Source organism: Rhineura floridana, chromosome 21 (assembly GCF_030035675.1).
Source record: "Rhineura floridana isolate rRhiFlo1 chromosome 21, rRhiFlo1.hap2, whole genome shotgun sequence".
NCBI lineage: Eukaryota > Metazoa > Chordata > Lepidosauria > Squamata > Rhineuridae > Rhineura > Rhineura floridana.
In genome coordinates, this window is record NC_084500.1 from 17,149,862 (window position 1) to 17,170,686 (window position 20,825).

The window sequence follows — 20,825 nt, forward strand, 5'->3', positions numbered from 1 at the left end:
ACAGCCACAACCATTTCCCACTTTCATCTCTTTTGCTCTCCCAAGTCCACACTACGCTACAACAGACATCCCTAGGAGCCAATCAGCATGAAAGGAGAGGCTGTGTGTTAACTACTGAGAAGAGTCTTCTCTGGCTAACACACTCCCCTTTCATGCTGACTGGCTTGTACATAGGGACTTGGCTGGGACCCTGTGCCCCCCCAAAATAAGGGTCTATGAAACCCCCATGACCCTGGATGACTACACCTCTGCCTAAACCTTCTTGCCATCAATTTGTCCCTGTGGTCTTCTCTACCCACCATCATGCCCAAACACACATCTCCCACACTCTCATATCCCGCAAACCACACTCCGGGCAAGTTAACGTTACTAGAATGGCTTTTATTACAAAGTTCCAGTCACCATGTACAAGGGTTTTTTGTTTTTAACAACATCCACTTTGCCAGACAAAGAAAAGCGCTCTCTTCAAGGGATGTCTGTTCATCCCACCCACCCCATTTTGCCAAAAAGTCTGAAAACAACACTGTCCAAGGGTAGATCTGCATCAGGGATGTATTTAAAACAAAAGGAGGAGGTAGGGGTAGAAAAATTATCTAAAATAACCCCAGGTTTTATTGTAAAGTTACTGTGACAAGAGATGGTTGGTTGGTTACAAGGCCGGGAACGGAAAGAATTCGACCATTCAGAGCTACAGGAAAAGTTCCCTACTTACTTACGGCCTGCAAGTCGCGACAGCAGCTGCAGACCTCCTCTGTGCGACCGGGGACCTTGCTTTATCTGGATACCTGATTGTGCAGAATGCGCTGCTCACATTCAAGCAAACAGTCATCTTCAAAGCGCAACATGAGGAAGATCTGTGTCTGTGCCCGCGTGATGGCTGTGAGCGATGGCGCCTGTGAGCGTGTCCCTGTCCTCAACCACGCTTTTGAGTGCTTGGGGCAAATGTCCGAAGAGAAGGCCAAATGAACTGAGCCAGGCGAAGTTGTTACTCCAGCTGACCGGGATTTCTCAGCGGCTGCAAAATGGTGCTAATTCTGGCTACAACCGTGTGGCAGGCAACTACCAACACCCCCCCCCCAAAAAGAAACCCCACATGTGATTGCAAGGCAACTTTTAAACGGTGGGTGAACAACCCTAGGTCATTCCGGAAAATAAAATTTTAAACAAAATCAGGATGGCTTATTTCCCCCCCCCCCCAAAAAAAATGTGGTTCAAAAGTTTGGACCCCCCACACTTCCGAAGAGAAAGCATAGCAGGATGAAAGCGTCTTTCAGTCCCCATGTAACAGGCCCTGCAACCCCCCCTCTTTATTTATATGGGTCAGTAGAAGCACAAGTAAGATCTCAGAGGCCTAGGAGACCTTCACTCCTCACGCGCTTTGAACACGGTAATGGCAGTGTTGCAGACACCAGGGAGCCTGAGGAAATCTCATTTTCCCAGGGGCTCCCAAGTCCTTGGCATATAGGCCATTAGGCGCCTCAGCAACTGCAGGTTCCAGGGTGCAATCGTTGCAGTGTTCAAATTGCAAAGAGGGAATAAGGTGCAGAAGCCTGGCTTAAAATCCAAGTCATAGAAAGATGCAGGGGAGAGACAACGGATATTAGATTGGTAGTGCAGGCGAGCGTGGACAGGAGTTTGTATCCTGAGCCAGGTCCATTTCAGCAGAGCCGGCTGGAGGTGACCTTGACCTAGGAAACTTGTTTCCCCAGATACCTAGACTTTGCTAGAGCGCCCTAAAGATCCACTCTTGCTGCCCCCTCCCGAAGGAACATAACTTGGGAGGCAGCTATGAGAGAGGTAAACCCACTTCAACTCTGCAAGATTTTAGTTTTTTTTCTTCTAAGCAGCCACAAAAGGCAAAGCAGTTTTGATAGGTTGATTGTCTCATCCCACATGCAGAAAAGTCTATGCTGGATGTGGTGGGGTGGGGGTCATCTTGGCAAGATGCAAAAAAAAAAATTGGGCAGGGATAAAGGATTTGGTTATTGCTTTGTTGGAACAGGTCACGTGGGTGAACAGCAGAGATCAGCCCTAAAGACCCAACGCACACCGCCCCAAGCCTGAAATTAGGAAACGAGCCCATTTTTTAGCTGCTACCCACAGGTAGCCACAGGGGTTTGTTAGGCTCTTGGGAAATCTATCACTTCCTACCTCCCCACACTTGGGTTCTTGGGAAATCTATCAATTCCCACCTCCCCACACCTTCCCCCCCAAAAATGTACAAGCCAAGCCTACCCTCGCCAGCATCTCCCAGCTGAAAAACAGCACCTTTCAAAGAGTTTGGATAGGAGGAGGAGTCGAGAGGAGAAACTGGTGTGTTTTAAAAACAAGGCACTACAAGAATGTCAGAGTTAACGTTGTGCACAGAGCTGGAAAAAAAAATCCTGCAATTTTTAAATAAGGTCCAAGCGAGGTGGGGTGGGGTGGGGGCAGAAAAGAAGCCCCCTCCCCTGTCACCCTACCTCCGCTTCTTTTCAGATGGGTTCGGGTTTAAGCTTGTCTGCTAGAAAGTCATTCACAAAAGCCTCCACGATGTCGGGCGTGATTTCTTCCACGTCCATGACGTACTTGGCGCGGGCGGACATGTCCAGAATGGTGAGAAGTGGGGCCGCTTCGGGGAGGTTGGTGTAATCCCGAAGGGAGTCAGTCATGTCATCCTGCAAGAGAAGCCAGAGAGAGAGAAAAAGCCATGTTAGATTTAACAAACACTGACCGGCAGCACCTCTCCAGGCTTTCAGGCAGGAGATGTTCTAAGTCCTTCCTGGAGATGTGGGGAGCTGAACCTGCAAAGATGGAAAAGGCCGTAACTCAGTGGCAGGGCATCTGCCTGTCATGCAGCAGGCCCAGGTTCAATCCCCGGCGGCATCTCCAGGTTGGGCTGGGAGAGACCTCTGTCTGAAACCCTGGAGAGCTGCTGCCAGTCAGTGCAGACAATGCTAGATGGCCAAGCGGTCTAACTCAGTTTAAGGCAGCTTTCCTTTGTTCCCCTAAAAGTTATGCAAGGTCCCAGTCCTCTTGGTTCTGAATAAAGGACGGATTTAAACAGGAGCACAGGGACCTGCCTTATATCAAGCCAGAAGATTAGTCCATCTCGCTCAGTATTGCCTACACTGACCGGCAACAGCTCTCCAGGGCTTCACACGAGGGATGCCAGGGGCTGAACCTGGGACCTTCTGCATGCACGGCAAATGCTCTCCCACTGAGCTGCAGCCCGTTTCTTTTAAAAAGAAGCCAGAAGAGGTGCAGAAAGGAGCAAGAAAAAAAATTATGTACTTTATTGTCTTTCACTTATATCCAGCTGTACTTCTGTCACGGAAGAACGTGCGGTTCCCATCCAGGCACTGATCAGACTTAGGCCTACTTAGCTTCAGCCAGACGGTAGACTCCTTGGCCTTCAGAAGCAATTCCCTTGTGAGAAAAGTTGGCAACACACAGTGGGGAGGAGAGCCTGGCTGGGAGTCCAGAGGCTGCGAGTTCAAATCCCCGCTCGTGTCTCTTGGGTGTCAAGGGCCAGCTAAAGATCACCCCCACAGTGAGTGGCTCAGGGGTTACGTGCCTGCCACCTGTGCAGCCGTGGGTAAGCTGTATAGTCCCAAGGAGCCCAGCTGCCCCCCAGCTGGCAGTTGTGGACAAGGAAGGGGCTGGCTTGTGCAGCTGTGGCAAGCTGAGCAGGCCCTAGCCAGCTGGGGAGGACTAGCCTCAGAGGGAGGCAACGGGAAACCCCCTCTGAATACCGCTTACCATGAACACCCTATTCATAGGGTAGCCATAAGTCGGGATCGACTTGAAGGCAGTCCATTTCCATTTTTCAACGTAGAAAAAAGGGTGAGTGAAATGGGCGGGGTTGCACGGTAAGAGGTGCATAAAATCACGCACGGCGTAGAACAAGCAGGTAGTGAAGCGTTTCTCTATTTCGTACTACAAGAACCGAATGGGGCCATCCGACGATGCCGAATGTTGCAGGATTCAGGATGGATAAAAGAGATAAGAAAGTATCAGAAGAGCCCGGCTTGTTGGACCAGGCCAAAGGGACAAGTCTAGGGTCCTCGCAGTGACCAACCAGGGCAAGAACCAGCAGGGCTTGAGCGCAACAGCCACTGTGCCCGCTCGTGGATCCCTGCAACTGGTGCTCAGAGGCCTCCAGACTCCGGCAGTGCAGGCAGAACAGGGCCATCGTGGCTAGCAGCCATGGAGAGCCTTATCCCTCAAACCAGCTCCAACTGTAAGCCCATTGTGGGTGCGGCGCTCTCTTTCTCGCTCGCTTATGAAACTGTGCAAAGCATGTCTGGGAACTGACGACAAGGCATAAAATAAATATTATGGCCAACGAGGCAGGAAAGTCTTGGGTGCTTACGGCCCGCTGTAACCAGAGCGGGCAACGGGGAAAAAAGGTTGCCTTTTGTCTCCGCCAGCGGCTCCACAGCCGCCCCCCCCCCCAGCCCCGCCTGTCAGTCAAGCCACAATGAAACCTGGCGGGATTGCAGGGGTGTCCTATGGCAGAGCACCCAACACCTCCCCCTCTCTGCTCAAAGAGGGTGAAAGCCAGGTCAAAGGTTAAGCCCTCCCCTCCTTTTTGCTTTCCCACGGCAAGGGCCTTGGGGTGGGAAGCAGAACCCCCGCCCCCTCGTAATGCAACGAGATGTTTCGTTTGCAATTCTGCAAAAACTCAAGGATTTCCCCAAGCGGGATGGCACCGCCCCATGAGTTTCTCACTGGCCCAGGTTTGGTTTGCATGGCTGCCGGCGCTCAACAGCCGAGTTTGCAAATTAGGCCAGTGCAACTGTTTCTGATCTTTTGGGACTGAGACCGTGTGTGTGTGTTTAATTAGGTATCTATTGCAAAACTGTTTTGAATGGTCTTTTACAGGGAAATGCTATGGAGAAGAACATATTGCTGATTTATATTTTTGTTATGTTAACCGCATTGAGTGTTGTATTTACAGCAAAGCAGCCTGCAAATGAGAATGACGGAAGCTGGTTGGTGGTCACGCTGTGCAACGGTTTCCTCTCTGGCAGCCTAAGAAGCGCCGCTTATATTTTAAAAATCAGGCCAAGTCTCTAGTCCTCATGGCTGGGGGAAAAAAAAACAGGCCTGGAAGGGGGCGGGAAATACAAGAAGGCACCCCCTACACACACACAAAGGAGTATGCCCAAGCACCCCCCCAGAAATCAGGTGGCCTGAACATCAGTATCCTGGGCCGATCAGCTAAGCCTGCCTGGTAAGTGAGGAGGGGGAAAATAAACATGCAAAAAAGAAGCAGATGGATGCAAATTAGTGGTTGGCTGCCTGGCTGGTGTTGACCCATGACAGGGGATTTTCAGTGGTGGCTCCCATTCGTGAAATGCGTGCCCTGATGAGGTGCGTCTCTCTCCTTTATCACTGAGCTCCAGGAGGAATCCAAATACATTCCTGCGTACGCAGACATTTGATGGCTAAAGAAGACTGTTCCTAGCAACCTGGAGATCACTGGATGGAAGAATGTTTTTTATCTGCAATTGTTTTTAGAGTGCTTTTGTTGTTGTTAAAATGTTGTTGATGTGTGTGCTGCCCTGGGCTCCTTGGAGAGGAAGGCTGGGATGTGAATTCAACAAATAAATACGAGAATAACAAAATAATTATTTGTTTGGGTGCCGTTTATTTAGCGCGTGGCTGAATACAGTTTTGTGTGTTTTGGTCTTGGCATGGCTACTGGAGCCTGTGGGGGTGAAGGCTCCTCACAGAGTCCCAGGCGAGGCTTAGTGTTCTTTTCCCAGGCACACACACAGTCTCTCTCTTTTTCTACCTCAGCCCTACCTGCAACATGGTGATAGCAGCACTGGCCTACCTTGTGGGGATGTTGTGGAGGATTACTTAGGCCCGTGAAGGGCTTAAACGCTCTGAAGTGCTGTATTTATTGAAGACGTCTTTATCCCACCTTTCCTCCAAGGACATGGCAGCACGCAGGTCTTCTTTTTTATCTCACAACACCCCTGTAAGGTGGGTTAGACTGAGGGAGAGTGGCTGGCCCAAGGTCATTTCACAGCTGATGGGGAATTTGAACCCAGATCACCTTGATCCTCTTCTAAAGTAGGGCTGGGGAATCTGTGGCCCCTCCAGATGTTGCTGGACTCCAACTCCCATCATCCCTAACCAGTGTATGGCCACTTGGTCTCCATCGCTGCCCTAAACACCACTACACAGCGAATCCTCTAACTACTCCACTGCTATCTATCTATATATCCAAATATTATTTATTAAGCCAAACTTATCCTCTCCCGATTGGCCCTCTCTTCCTTCCAATCACGGTTTTCGCTCCGCTATCTGCCGCGGTGCGATGCTATCTCTGTTCATCTCGGCCCGCCTCTCCCGCACTACAAAATGGTTGACGCAGATCCCTCAACGCCCCAAACCCCATCAACCTCTGGACTCCACAGACGCAACGACGGATTAAAAAAAAATGCAGGGACTGCCAAGAGCATCAGGGGACGCTCTGACACCACGCCTGCCCCCTATTGTTCGTTCCGTCTCTGAACGAATCCTCCGACCAGCCACAGCCGACCCAATGGAGCGGCAAGGAGGGGCAAATGGAGCATTGTGGTGGAAGATGTAAGTCACGCCACAGAGGGGCTTTTCCGAACGAGGGTGTGTGTGTGTGTGCGAGCTGCAGTGTCGCCAGATGTCTGGGGCAGGATCAGAGTTCTCCAAAATCTGCATTCCCCATGCTCTCCAAACTTCCACTAAATCAAAGAGCTTCAAAGGACTTGACAACTGTTCAGTATTCCACAAAGTACCTTCCTTGCCCCCCACAAAACCCCACAGGTTAGCAATGTCGACTCCCCAGAGGCAAGAGGGCATTCTGAGAGCCTTTGGGATCCAAGTGCAACTGGCAAGGGCAGGTCCCGCCAACCTCCTCTATCCGTGCCCAACAGGTGCGGGCTGCCCAAGGCTTTCTCTATGCCTATTTTTATTTAATTGTAATTGTTCAATTTTGCTTGCTTGCTTGCTTATTATTTGTTTTGAAAAGAGAGGGGGCTTTCAAAAAAAGCCAGCCACAATACCTGCAGTGCCCGTAAATCAATGCGGGGGCCATTGTGGGTGCCGCCCTCCTTTCGTCCCCCACCGCCCTCCCACGTGCATGCTACCACAGCCCCCTTTCCTTGCAGGGTAAGTGTGCAACGTCAGGGGCGTCCAGGAGGTAGGGAGTGGGTGATGAATGGGTCATTCAGGCGGCTGTCAGCGAGCCGGCAAGCAGATGGCGTCGCAAATGAATGAAGGGCTGTGTGTGTGCGTTTGTCAATGCGGGCTGGGCCACCAAGGGGCTTTGGGCGGGGAGAGAGAGAGAAGCGAGAGAATTGGGGGGAGAGAAAGAGAATTTCCCGAGGCTATCTGGGAGGGAGGAATGTGGGGCCGAGGGTAGAAGGGTGCAGAGGACCTTTGTTTTAGAATTCATTTTTACAACAAGGAGCGTATTCAGAAATCCCGTGGGGGTGGGGGAAGGAGTGGGGGGGGGTGGCAGAAATCTCTGTTTGGGGTGGGGGAGGATGGAGAGAGGAGCAACAAAAATCTGGAAAACTAGGGGTGGTCTTTGGCAGGACGGGAACACTGTAAGCATGTATGTTTGTTTGTTTGGGGAGTGGACAAAGCGAGGCCGATGGCTGCACGCACACACACACGAGCTCAAGCGCTGAGCTGTGTCTCATCCAGGTGTCAGACCCCATAAGAATCACATTGCTAGATCAGGTCAAAGGCCCATTTATTCCAACATTGACCAATCAGAATCTCACAAGAAGTGGGGCACAGAAGCAACCGCCCTCCCTTGACGTATCTCCCCAGCAACTGATCATCAGGGGTAGACTGCTTCTCAACGCAGAAGCTCCAGTAAGCTATTATGTCTCTGAATGTAAGCAAAGGGCCCATCAGCTGAGTCAGGTTTCCAAGGGAAATCTCATCAGACAGGACCTGTGTCATTTCCAAAGCCCTCATCCTGACCATGCGTCTGGATCAGAGGCGTGTGGGCCACGCACTTCTCAAAATGTTTTAACATTTATAAAGTACATTTTTTTAAAAGGCGCAGAGTCGTTTGCCAACCTCAGCTTATTTAAATCTTACAAACAGCCCTGCAAGTAGGGAGAGTACAGTATTATTTTGCAGATTGGCGGGCGGGCGGAGGTCTACTGCAGATAGTTGATAACTTGTCTAAAGCCTTGCGTGCACCCCAATAGCAGGTGAAATTCTCAAATCCTGTTTCTGGACTGAATCACATCAGACTAGATGCCATGGGGGTTTTTTTTGGGTGTCACATGGTCAAATGCTACTCTACACAAAGGGTTGGCGCCAATTAAGTCCTACTCAGTGTAGATCCACTGAAAGTAATGAACCTAAGTCAGGCCTAATTTCCACGAGTCTACTCTGAGTAAAACCAGCACTGATTCAAGCCATAACAATCGAATTCCCTGCATGCAGAAAACTAGTATGTCAGGGAGAAAGGCTCAAGTCTAAGCTTCTCATCTGACGTGCAAGATTTCTATTTGTTCCATAATATCGAACCATATGACCCCCAAAACACGCACCCCGTAATCCGAGGGAAGCAGTCTAAATATGTCCTTGATTTTATCGTCTGCTGTTGGTGTGATATCACCCTTAGTCAATCAGATGCCTTTTTGGGAGTGGGAAAGCCCAGCTGCAAAACAGGGATAATAGTACGATTCTACCTTACAGGGTTCTTGCAAGCCGACCTAGTGAGTTCACGGCCAATGTGCGATTCGAACCAGCAACTTTCTCGGCTTGCGTTCTTAGCCACTGGATTATTCAAGCAGCATTTCTCCGCACCCACCCACCCACAAGACTGCATCTACATTACAAATTGGTATCTATTTTATAGCAGTCCAGGTGTTCCCAAAGGCAGAGACAGGTCTGGGGCTGAATGTGGCCCTCTGGACCTTTCTATCTGGCCCTTGGGCCTCTCCTAGGCCACACCCCCTCCCGTTCTTAGCCTTGCTCCACTCTTTGCCAAAGCTTAACTGTGACAATGTGTCTTTTTTTGCCCGGAAGGAAGGTCGTGTTTGTAGAAACCTCTGACTTTTCTGTGGCCGACATGTAACCTCCTCTACAAATTTAAGAGTCAACATCCATTGCTCCACCCATTTTCGCCTGTGGCCCTGCTGAACCCTAGCATCCGGCCCTCAGAAGGTTGTCAACGAAAGAATGCGGCCCTTGGCTGAAAAAGGTTCTCAAGAATTCTGGGCCTTGCAGTCTGGTGAGGATGCAGCGGAGTTCTCTTAAAACCTTCATCCAATCTCGAGGGGAAAAACCACACTAACGGTTTTTTGGGATACATTTTCAACCCCAATGAGATTTTCAACATGTGGTGGGCTGAGAGCTTGACCCCGGCTAACATTAGTGTCTGTGGTGTCAGAAGAAGGGCGCTTGACAACACTTGAACCCCCAGAGCCAGAAACCGCCAATTCAGAGGCAGAATGTTGCTCTTTGTTGACCTGTCCCTGTGAAAAAACGATGGGGCGATTTTATTATCCCAATCCGCTAACATTGGCTGGGGTAGTCAATACACCCCAATGGATTTCGGGGACATTTTAGGTGGTTTTCTGTTTCCAGAAGGAAAATGGTAAGTGGTAACTGGTTAAAATTTGGGGGCGCTGTACGGCTGACCATTTGTGACAAGGTCCTAGAAAGACTACCCTGTAGGGCTACTTATGTGTAAACTGTATCACTGAAAACGGCACTGGGGATAGGTTTTTTCCCCACAAAATTGGACAAAACCCTCGCCCCTTCCTCAATACTACAGTTCCCAGAGTGCCCTGGGGCAAGGAATGGCCCAAGAATCCGGTCTTAAGTCTGTAACGTAAGATGCCCTCCCAAGAGGAACCGGCAGCCCACAAGCATTCACCACGCAGAGCCCGTTCCTTCTCCGCACACACGCCCCGTCCCCCGTACCTCTCCAGCGACGAAAAACAGCAGAGGCGCCTCCTCATCTTTGGCTTTGTATTTGGCAATTATCTTCTCGGCAATGGGCTGGATCAACTGCTTCGCGGCCTCGGACTCCCCATCGTCGTCAGAATCTGGAGGGCGAGAGATGCAGGGGGAAAAAGGGCAGGTGATAACCAGAAGCCAATGGAAAGGGGGGGGAATGAGGGAGACATGCAACAGCAGCAACCGATGTTGGGGGTGGGTGGGAGAAACCTTGGCAGCAAGGCAATTCGGGGCACCAACTGGGTTGTCCGCTCCACGCTGGGGGAAAAATAAAACAACCAGCACCAGCTTCAAGGTTCTAGTCCTCACTCTTTCAAAGCGCCTCTCTCTTCTGTACATCCGGGGTGTATGTGTGGAACTGTGCCAGTCTAGCCACATTGGAAGCTGAATGGTACATCAAAGATACATCCCCCTGGGGCTTTCTGTGCTCACGTGGAATTGCGGCCTGCGTTTATGTCCTGTCTTGATGTTTTTTTTTAAAACACACACACACACACACACTTCCTCAAGCTGCTTCAAACAATGTGAAAAGAGCCCTGCTTGGATGAAACAAAATGCCCATCTTCATCCTGTTCTCATACTGGCCAACTGCCCAACCAAATGCCCCAACTGGGAAGCCTGAAAGCAGGACCTGAGCGTAAGGAGCCCTCCTCTCCTCACCTTTTCATGTATGGCATGGAGGAAGCGGGTAACTTGTGGACATCCAAAGAGGCTGAACGTTGGAAGATCCAGAACATACACAGCACGTAGCTAAACTACGGAACTCGCTCCCACAGGAAAGAGGCCACGACAGCCACCAACGTGGTTGGCTTTCAAACAAGATTAGACAAATTCACGGAGGAGAAGACTCTCAGTGGCTACTTGCCACGATGGCTGTGCTCTGCCTCCATGGTCGGAGGCAGGGTGCTTCTGAATCCCAATTGCTGGAAACCGCAGGAGGGGAGAGTTGCCGTTGCGCTCCGGTCCTGCTTGTGGGCTTCCCCAGTGGGGCATCTGCCTGGCCACTGTGAGCACAGGACGCTGGACCAGATGGGCTACTGGCCTGATCCAGCAAGGTTCTTCTTCAGTTCTTATGACCTGTGATTCCCAACAACTGATATCCGGAGGCGTGCCGCCTGCGAGACGGAAGGTATCAAATTTACAACTGTCACTAAAAGCTACCATTTTTAAAAAAGGTCTTGGAACAAGGTGATGCAACGAGGAGGTTGGAACCCAGAATAAGGCCACTGTCTTCTGCTCCTGCCCCTAAAAGATCTATAATAGCTCACTGCTTTGGGGGCTTCCCCAGAGAAACACACCCCACCCACCCACCCCCATATAAAGGACAGCAGTCACATCCTCTTTGTCTGAAGTCGTCTGGAATGTGCCTGAAAGCCCCCTCCCCCTCCGCAGGCCAAACCCTCACAGCCGGCTCAATTCAGAACATTTGGATTGGGGGCGCTTGCTTATTAAACGGATTTGGGGAGAGTGCTTGCATACAGAAGGGGAGGCATCAGCCTGCAAAGCCCCCAAGACGGGCTCAGCAAAGTCTATGCAGTTCCTCTCCCCTTCCTCTTTAAAGAACAGAACTGGAATCTGGAGACAGACAATTCCACCCGCCCTCCGTCTTTGCGTGCAGGCAGAAAGATTATTAATGGGATTAATCTTTTCCCCCCCTCCCTGCCTGCAACAAACCTAATTGGCTCCGCTCCAACTCCTATGCCTTCTGGCTGACCTCCCAAGAAGGTGGCAAATATATACAGACGTGAAGGCGATTAATAATGGCTACAGATGTGGCTCCATGTTACACCACACACACACACACATCTTCAAGTTGTTCTGAAGCTCCTGTTGTTTAGTTAAAGGGTGTCACCAACTTAAGGGGGGGCAGCGTCAAGAGGAGAGAGATGAGGATCGTAAAACAGAGCCCTGCTGTTGGGCTGGATCAGCTGAGGGTCTCCCACGGTTGACAAGGAGACTGAATTAACCTGGGAACATTTTAGAGATGGTTTTAAGGAGAGGGGTCAGAGGAAGCCGGGGCCTATGTTTGCCACGATCCCACAAAAACACTGGAGGGAGGGAATGCAGCATTCCAAAGAATCTTAAGCTTGCTTTTTTTAAAAAAATAATCAAGCGTCTAGTCCTTATGGAGGCAAAGTTAGGCTTGGAAAATGTGCAAGTGATGCCTGCTGGAAACTAGGAAGCCAGAGGGTGGGGTGGAGTTTCGGTGACCAATTTAATGCAGCAGTTCAAGTGTCAAGCCATGTTTAGCTTGGCTCACACTTTTTATCAGGGTGGTGGTGCTTCCTTTAAATAGGGTTTCTAGTCCTCTTGCAAAAGGGGGTGGCCATGCTCGATGGGAGTATCAGAAGTCCGAGTAGTGCAGCGTACAGGGTGGCGTAATGAGTAGGATTTCTACAGCTGGGAGCAGGGCAGAGCTTAAAAACAGAAAGATCTATTATGAAGGGTGGCCAACACAATGCTCTCCAGGTCCTGATGGACTACAGCACCCATTGCTGCCTGCCAGATGGCCAATGGTCAGCGGTGATGGGATTGGTAGTCCATTAACATCTGGAGGGCACCACATTGGCCACCCCACATCGATAGACCTCCCCACAACTGCGTCAGGTTGAGAATTTCCCAGATTGTCTTTTTATTCTTTACCGTAAAGAATATCATAAAGTTTCTTTGAAGGGCAGGATATAAACATAGACATCTAAAATAAAATAAGAGACTGAGAGTTTTTGGTAATAGGACATTACCTATAACAACTTTATGAACACAAGACATTAACTGCTGTCATTCATTCAGACTAATTTAAACCAGCATTCACAAGTTACTATTATGTCTAATGATTGCATTGCTAATTTTGGACTATATCGCACTACACTATCATTTCAGTCGACTTTTTTGCATTGGGGCTATTGTTTGGTAGTTTAATATGCACTAATCTAGAATGCATCAGGAGGGGGGAAGAATGAAATTGTGTAACTGACAGGGCCAGTCAGGTTTCAGAATGTTGAGCTGGATTAACTGTATAATCAGCCTCAGTTTCTTTTGAGATGCGATGTATAAATTAAATGAATTATTGTTTGCTTTGACCATATAGATAGATAGAATATAAGCAGAATGATGTGTATAGGTATATAGAAATTTTAATTTAATTTTTTTAAAGGAATCAAGATACCAAGAAAAAACCCCAACAAATAAAAATATACAATTCTTGTTTTGCTAGACAAAGGAATGACAGGTATTCATTAGCAAAGGGCTTGACATTTGTCACACGAGGGCCAACAGGACACAGATACAGTAATGGGTCATTTTTGCCATGCAAGGAATCAGCATGATCCGCCCTCTAACTGGACCCCTGGAAACACTTCCTGGATTATTCCTCCCCGCACCGGTCTGCTGAATGTCTGCCCCACAGGCGATCTCAGAAGAGGGGAGGATGTTATTATGCTGCTAAGACAACTCTCTTCCAGAGTTGTCCATCATTAGCAAGATAGGCCCTCATCAATCATTCCCCCGCGCGCCCCAGGGAGCGCAACCATCTATTCCCTCCCCCAGCTACAGGAGACGGCGGGGGATTGTTCCTGATGGGTTGGAGGACCCTTGCACAGTGCTCTGCTGAATAAATAACAAGGGTCATGGTGGGCACGGCTTGAATAGAGAGAGGGAAGGCACAGGGGGTGGAGTGGATAGTGAATTATTGGGGGGTGGAAGGTTGCAGAAGAGGACTGGGGGCTGAGTAAGCAGAGCCCCCAGTCAAAAAATGGCAGTCTGACACGATGGATGATGATGGTTATTTCAAACACACACACACACACACACACACAACGTTGCTGATGACAGTTGGGGGTCGGGGGGGGGAGGAGATGGGACCCCGCTTCCAAAGCAAAGCACCAACAATGAATTGGTTATGGACAAAAAAAAAAAAAAGATTTGCTACTGGTAGAATGTTATAAAGATGTAGAATCATAGAATCATAGAATAGTAGAGTTGGAAGGGGCCTACAAGGCCATCAAGTCCAACCCCCTGCTCAATGCAGGAATCCAAATCAAAGCATTCCCGACAGATAGCTGTCCAGCTGCCTCTTCAATGCCTGCAGTGTCGGAGAGCCCGCAACCTCTCTAGTAATTGGTTCCATTGTCATATGGCTCTAACAGTTAGGAAGTTTTTCCTGATGTCCAGTCGAAATCTGGCTTCCTCTAACTTGAGCCCATTATTCCGTGTCCTGCACTCTGGGACGATCGAGAAGAGATCCCGACCCTCCTCTGTGTGACAACCTTCCATGTACTTGAAGAGTGCTATCCTATCTCCCCTCAGTCTTCTCTCCTCCAGGCTAAACATGCCCAGTTCTTTCAGTCTCTCCTCATAGGGCTTTGTTTCCAGTCCCCTGATCATCTCTGTTGCCCTCCTCTGAACCCCTTCCAGTTTGTCTGCATCCTTCGTGAAGTGCTGAGACCAGAACTGGACGCAGTATTCAAGATGAGGTCTAACCAGTGCTGAATAGAGGGGAACTAGTACTTCACGTGATTTGGAAGATAGAGATCAGAAACACATGGAAAAAGTTGGAGGGGTTTATTAGTCAGCTTTTGAATGATTACCCAGAAGCTGTAACTCTGATTGCCGGAGATTTAAATGCTAGAACTGGCGCTAGTGATGCAAAGCTGTATTTGTGCTATCACGTTCTCCCCCCGGAAGCAGAATTGGAACATCGCCTCCCCCTGAGACAATCTAAAGACCAAAAGTGTAACTTTGCTGGGCTATGTTTCATCCAGTTGTCTAACATATTCAAATAAAGGTATGACTTTCGATGCTTGAAGACAATGGGTTGGATCCAATGCTATTCCTACTCCGGGTAGGCCCACTGAACTTAGGAGACACGCCTAACATTACGTTTGTTGCTTTCAGTGGGTCTGCTCTGAGTTGAACTTAGTTAGATCCAACCCAAAAATAAAATGATATATCCAAATGCATGCCCGATCAATAAAATCAATGGGTTGCATTCAGCTACTCAAAGCAAACGCAATGAAACCTAAGTGAGTCACATCCATTAACTTTGATGGGTCTACTCTGCTTTGGGCTAGCACTGAATACCACCCACAGCGACAAACTTAGGCACAACTGATCGTTCGTCACATGAAGACTGTTGATCAGGCATCCATTTGGATGCATCAATTTCTTCAGAATTCCTGCGTTTTATTTGAATATATTTTATCTATTGCAGTACTAAAGCTTGCATGATTATTTCTTTATGACATTTTAGCAATAGCAAGTCTTGTATTTTTTTGCACTTACCCAATTCATTGTTTGAGGACCAATTTTCGCCTCTAGCAAAACACTTTTTTTTTTTTGGTAACTTTTCGGGGCAAAACAAGCCGTGATGGGACAAAGCCGGTGCGTTTCACCCCAATTTTTTGACACGGTTACAACTAGAAAAGAAAAAAACTGGAAGTGCCGAGTTCAAATCTCCGCACGTCTGTGGGCCTGACTGCCTTCCTCTCGCAGTCAACCAAATCTGCCTTGCAAGGGAGAACACCGTCACAACAAAGAAGGCAGAGCACAGATTACACAAGCCCCATTGCAAGAAAGACGCAGTTCCATGGCCCCTAAGCATGAAAAAGTCCAAAGTGTGTGCTCATGCGACAGAGCTTTTTTATAAAAAAGAAAGCATTTTGCAGACAAATGGCGTTTGGCAAAAGGTTAAGCATGAGATCAAATTTTAAGCAACGGGGGGAGGTTCTGTGCTCCCTCCCATGTCAGTTGAAGTGTCACAGTGCGCGTGGGGCTTAGATGTACGTGCCGTAAAAAGAGCGCATTGGCCCCGCACTCCAGGGGAGTTACAGGCAGCTGCATTCAGACACAGCTTGAGTTCCTGGCCGGGGAACAAGAGAGAGAACTCCGGGGGACAGAAACAGCCGTGAGTGAATGAAAAGTTTGTAGCTGCTATTGTAAGGAGACTAATCAAGCACAGTGTGATTGCAACCCGCCCACAGATCATCCTATTAACGCACAACCATCTACGAGGGTGGGCAGATGGGGGTGAAGAGTTTGCAAAGGGGTGTTGTTTAACTGTTGAAAGGAGCAAAGGTTTTCCTCTATGCTGGAAACGTAGATTTGGAACCAGAAATGACGACCGCGTCTGCATGGCAGTTCGGATTAGCACAAATTGTGATGACCCCCGAGGTGGAGGTCACCGCCGCTTGGCTCCTCCCTGGGACTTTTAGAGCAGTGTGGTGGCTAAGCCAAGGTTTAGCTTAGCACACGGGCAGGGAACCTGTGGCCCTCTGGATGTCATTGGACTACAACTCCCATCAGCCCCAGCCTGCCAGTCCTGCGATCAGGGATGATGGGAGTTGTAGTCTGACAACATCTGCAGGATCACAGGTTCCCCATGCCTGGCTTAGTGTGTCGTTCAAACAATCCCAGGTTTGGACGGCCCTCTGTGCTAGGGATTGCGAACCTTTTTCAGCCAAAGGGCCGCATTCCCTCCTTGGCAACTTTCGTGGGGCCGCATGCCAGTGGTGGGCAGCGCCAGATGTAACAATAAATGTGAATTTCACCTTGTGCAGTGGGCTATTTTCTTCACAGTTACACGCCTCTCTCTCTGTCCTCCACCCAGGCAAGCAAGAGGCCTGATCAGAGTTCAAGGACACTTTTCCAGCCAGGCAAAATCACTCCAGGAGGGTGCAAAGCACAGCTAGGGAGGGGCGTGGCCTGGAGAGAATGGCGAGAGCCAGGTAGAGAGGCCCAGAGGGCTGCATTTGGCCCCCAGGCTCTAGGACTCCTACGCTGGATATAATGTATACTGCGTCTGGCTAGAAACAGAGTGTCTGTGGGGCGGGGGGAGAGGTACATCAAGGGCACCGAACCAACCTTTGCACTCTTGAGGGCTAGAAACTTTTCAAAGCGATCAACAAAATTTTCAGGCAGCGGCATGCTGTTATAACCAACAAACTAGCACCCTCCAAGATTTTGGCTCCTGCCCCGGTGGCGATGAAAGGAAGAGGCAGAAGAGGAAGCAGCTTTCTGCAGTGGAGGTGGAGGGAGTGGGGGGAGGTCTCGTACCTACAAAAAGCACGAGGCAAGGGCCCTCGTTCAGCTGGACGGCGTTGGAGTCAGTCAGCTCCAGGACGGGCTTGGGGTGCCAGGGGAACTCCTTGCACTCGACGTCGTTCAGCACCTCCACTCGGCCTTGCCGTGTGATCACGTCCCCCTTGGGGTCCAGAACGATGAGGGTCGGGATGCCTGTTGATGGGGCCGGGGAAAGATACACAGCAAGGTTAGCCTCTACGAGGGCAAGATGAATACAGACAAGGATAGAGAGGCTCAGCGGCAGAGACACTGCTTTGCATGCAGAAGGTCCCAGGTTGACGTCCATGCCATCCGTTTAAAGCACATGACTTTCCCCAAAGAATTGTGGGAACTGTAGTTTGTTAAGGGTGCTGGGGATGCCATGTGCTTTAAAAGGTGCTTTGTGGATGGGATAAGAATCAGGTGGCAGGTACAGGGAAAGACCCTTCTTCTCTGCCCGAGACCCTGGATAGCTGCTGCCTGCCAGAGCAGACCATATTGGAGTAGACAGGCCAACAGCTGGACTCAACATTCAGCAACTTTCACATAGCACTGAGCCACAAGGGCTCTCCTCTGCCCTTCTTTCCAGCCCTCTAAGATCCTGCTCGGCTTTTGCCTCTCTTCACCCCCCCTCCCGCCCGCCCCCGATTCCCCCACGGCCTTAAAAAAATGAAATGCATCTGACGGACGTCAAGAGACGTCTGGCCCGCAGCCAGCACCTGCTGCTCAGCTGTCCGGGGATTGGGTTTCCCCCTGAAGAGCAGATGAACGGTGGCGAGCTTTCGTACGCAAAGGAAAACAAGTTCTATGTATGCCATCTAATAAAACATGGCACTTTTCTTGCTGCTCCAACTGCTCCCAGCCAGCCCCCAACCGGCCTGCCTTCTAACTTGCAAACCAGCCTAGGGGGCGGACCTGGGCTGCCAGTTTTCTCCTCCTTAATCTCAGCAGGGAGGAGGAAGGGGGCAAAACCAGAATGCGTTGATTCCGCCTGTCATTAGCTCCGTCTCTGTCTACCTTTGGCTCTGGTTCCACCTGCTCTTTGGGCCTCCCTGCCTTCCACCCTACCTGTCCCAATGGGGCACCAGTCACCACTAAGGCGGATTCTTGCTCTTGATTCTCAGCATAAGGCAGCTCTGGACCTGTCACTTCTGGCTTAGTGCCGTAACAAAACGAAACGGCATTTGCAAGTGTAAAGTGCTTCGGCTGTGGCTTTGTCAGCAGCAGGCGCTCGCCGGTTATGGCATGAGAGGGCTGCTAGAGAACATCCCAGTGGGCAATTTGGCTGCACTGTGTCTGAAATCAAGAGGCGGGGTGTGTGTGTGTGTGTGTAGGACAGAGAGGGAGAGGGACTCAGTGTCTGAATTACCACTGAACTCCCACGGCTAACCACGGGCACTCTTAGCAAATCAGCAAAGTTTCTGAGATCTCTGCGGATGTTGCACATACTCTTTTCAAGCATTTATCTGCAATCTCAAGGACCAGAAACTTGTTTAAACAAAATGGTGAGATCCTGGAAGCTAAATGACCTACTAAAATGCCACATACAGCAACTCCACGGGACTAGCCCCGAGCCAATCCGAAGCTGGGCCTGCGGCTCACTGACACGCCCACACACCCTCCCCCTCGCAGCAATTGGCGAAGACACGTCTCCCCCACGTTGGGAAGCCCAATAAGCAGCTGTGTCCCACCCTGCTGCTACTGCTGAGTTTATCTTCCTGGGTTCATCTGTCCTGGAATTCCCCCCAGGCATTACCTCACCCTTGCAGAAAGCAAATCTTAGCTTTCATAAGGACTAGGAACTTGCTTCTTAAAAAAAAAGTAAGCTTTAATTTGTGTGAACTGCATTAAACAAATAAATAAAAAGAGGTTGAATTCTGTGGGCAATATCATTGTGTTTCTTTCTGGCGGGTGGGGGGAGAAGGGGAGTCTCCAACAGACAGTCTCCTCGCTAGCCAGCTGTACATGTTTTGCACAGCTGTCGGAAGCAAATTCTGCTGTGGCTCCAGTGCAACTTTTAATATAATGCCACACGCATCAAGAAAAGTGGATCAACGTTCGTGGCTGGCAGTTACTGGCCAAGTCCTTCGCCAGGAATCTGCCCTGCGAGCCGGCTGCCTTCACAGCTTTCCGCTCATTCCACACAATTTTCGCATTCTTCTGGCAACAGCTGCTTCTGCACTGCAAAAGGAAAAACCCCAAGGGACGATTTGATACACAGCAAGTCCAAGAGGAAAAATCAAATCGATGAAAGAGTTAAAAGCTCCTGGGAGCTCAGAGCTCCCATCCATCGCAGAGTCTAACCACTGCAGCTCTGCATGATACCCTGATCTGGATGGAGGCAAACACCGGTGGTGGTGTAGCGGTTAGAGTGTTGGATTAGGACCTGGGAGACACGAGTTTAAATCCTTGTTCAGTCATGAAGTTTACTGGGTGACTTTGGGCCAGTCACCATCTCTCAGCTTAGCCTACCTCACAAGGTTGTTGTGAGGGTAAAATGGGGGGGGGCAAGGACCATTTACGCCACCTTGAGCTCAAAGGTGGGATGTGAGCCTGGCAGCTTGGTACCAATTACATCTCATACGGAGGCTGCAACCCTACCTCCCTATTCATCAGCTCCCACTGGTGGTACACGCCCTGGTCACCTCTCGATTAGACTACTGCAATGCGCTCTACGTGGGGTTACCCTTGAAAACTGTCCGGAAACTACAACTGGTGCAGAATGCGGCGGCGTGGTTGCTTACAAACAGCCGCCGCCGTGATCACATCACGCCAGTATTATTTCACCTACATTGGCTTCCAGTTGTTTTCCGGGCCCAATTCAAGGTGTTGGTATTAACCTTTAAATCCCTATACGGTCTCGGCCCAGTTTACCTGAAGGAGCGCCTCCAGTACCACAAATTAAGCCGCCCAACCAGATCAGCCACACAGGGCCTTCTCTCAGTCCCACCAACGAAAACAGCTAGGTTGGTAGGGACTAGAGAAAGGGCATTTTCAGTGGTGGCCCCCACTCTCTGGAACTCCCTCCCATTCGATCTTCGCCATGCCCCTTCCCTGGATACATTCCTCCGGGCCTTAAAAACTTGGCTCTTTGGACAGGCCTCTAGGATTTCCGGGGAGGGCTAACTTTTTTGGGATACTTATTATCTATCGATTGCCCTAACTGATCTCATGCTGCTGTGATTAATGACTTCATTGTATTTTATCTGTATTGTATTGTATTTTACTGAATTTTAGTTTGTACGTCGCCTAGAGTGGCTTCGGCCAGATAGGCGACACAAAAATTAAATTTTATTATTATTATTATTATTATGTAAGTGTAAATAATAACCTAGGAATCAACCTCTTTCTGAGGCCTCATCTGCACTATATATTTAAAGCAGTGTCATGCCACTTTAACCAGGCATGGTTTCCCCCATCGGATCCTGGGAACTGTAGTTTGTTAAGGGTGCCGAGAGTTGTCAGGAGACCCCTATTCCCCTCATCGAGCTACAATTCCCTGGGAAGGAGGACTGGTTGTTAAACCACTCTGGGAATTGTAGCTCGGTGAGGGGGGAATAGGCATCTCCTAACAACTCTCAGCACCTTCACAAACTACAGTTCCCAGGATTCTTTGGGGGGAAGCTGTGACTGTTCGAAGTATAATACGGCTTTCAATGTAGAGTGCAGATGGGGCCTGAGTTGGGTCACGTATACGCCTGTCTCAAGATTATCTTTAGCAGGAGTAGCCAACGTGGTGCCCTCCTGTGTCTGTTGGACTCCAACTCCCATCAGCCCCAGGCAGCATGCCCAATGGTCAGGGG

The 20,825-nt window shown here is 49.7% G+C and overlaps 1 protein-coding gene across 5 annotated transcripts in view; it reads right to left on the reverse strand.

The window, feature by feature from the left end:
* Positions 1-360: 360 nt before the first annotated feature.
* Positions 361-20,825, reverse strand: part of NXN (nucleoredoxin) — a 102,355-nt gene continuing 81,890 nt past the window's right edge. For all 5 annotated transcript variants that reach the window (XM_061605277.1, XM_061605276.1, XM_061605278.1 and 2 more), the window contains 3 exons: positions 17,017-17,196; positions 9,931-10,055; positions 361-2,657 (listed from right to left, as the gene is read on the reverse strand). In XM_061605277.1, the coding sequence (XP_061461261.1) occupies positions 2,475-2,657; positions 9,931-10,055; positions 17,017-17,196 (488 nt within the window). In that variant the 3' untranslated portion in view covers positions 361-2,474. The remainder of the gene's footprint in view (positions 2,658-9,930; positions 10,056-17,016; positions 17,197-20,825) is intronic.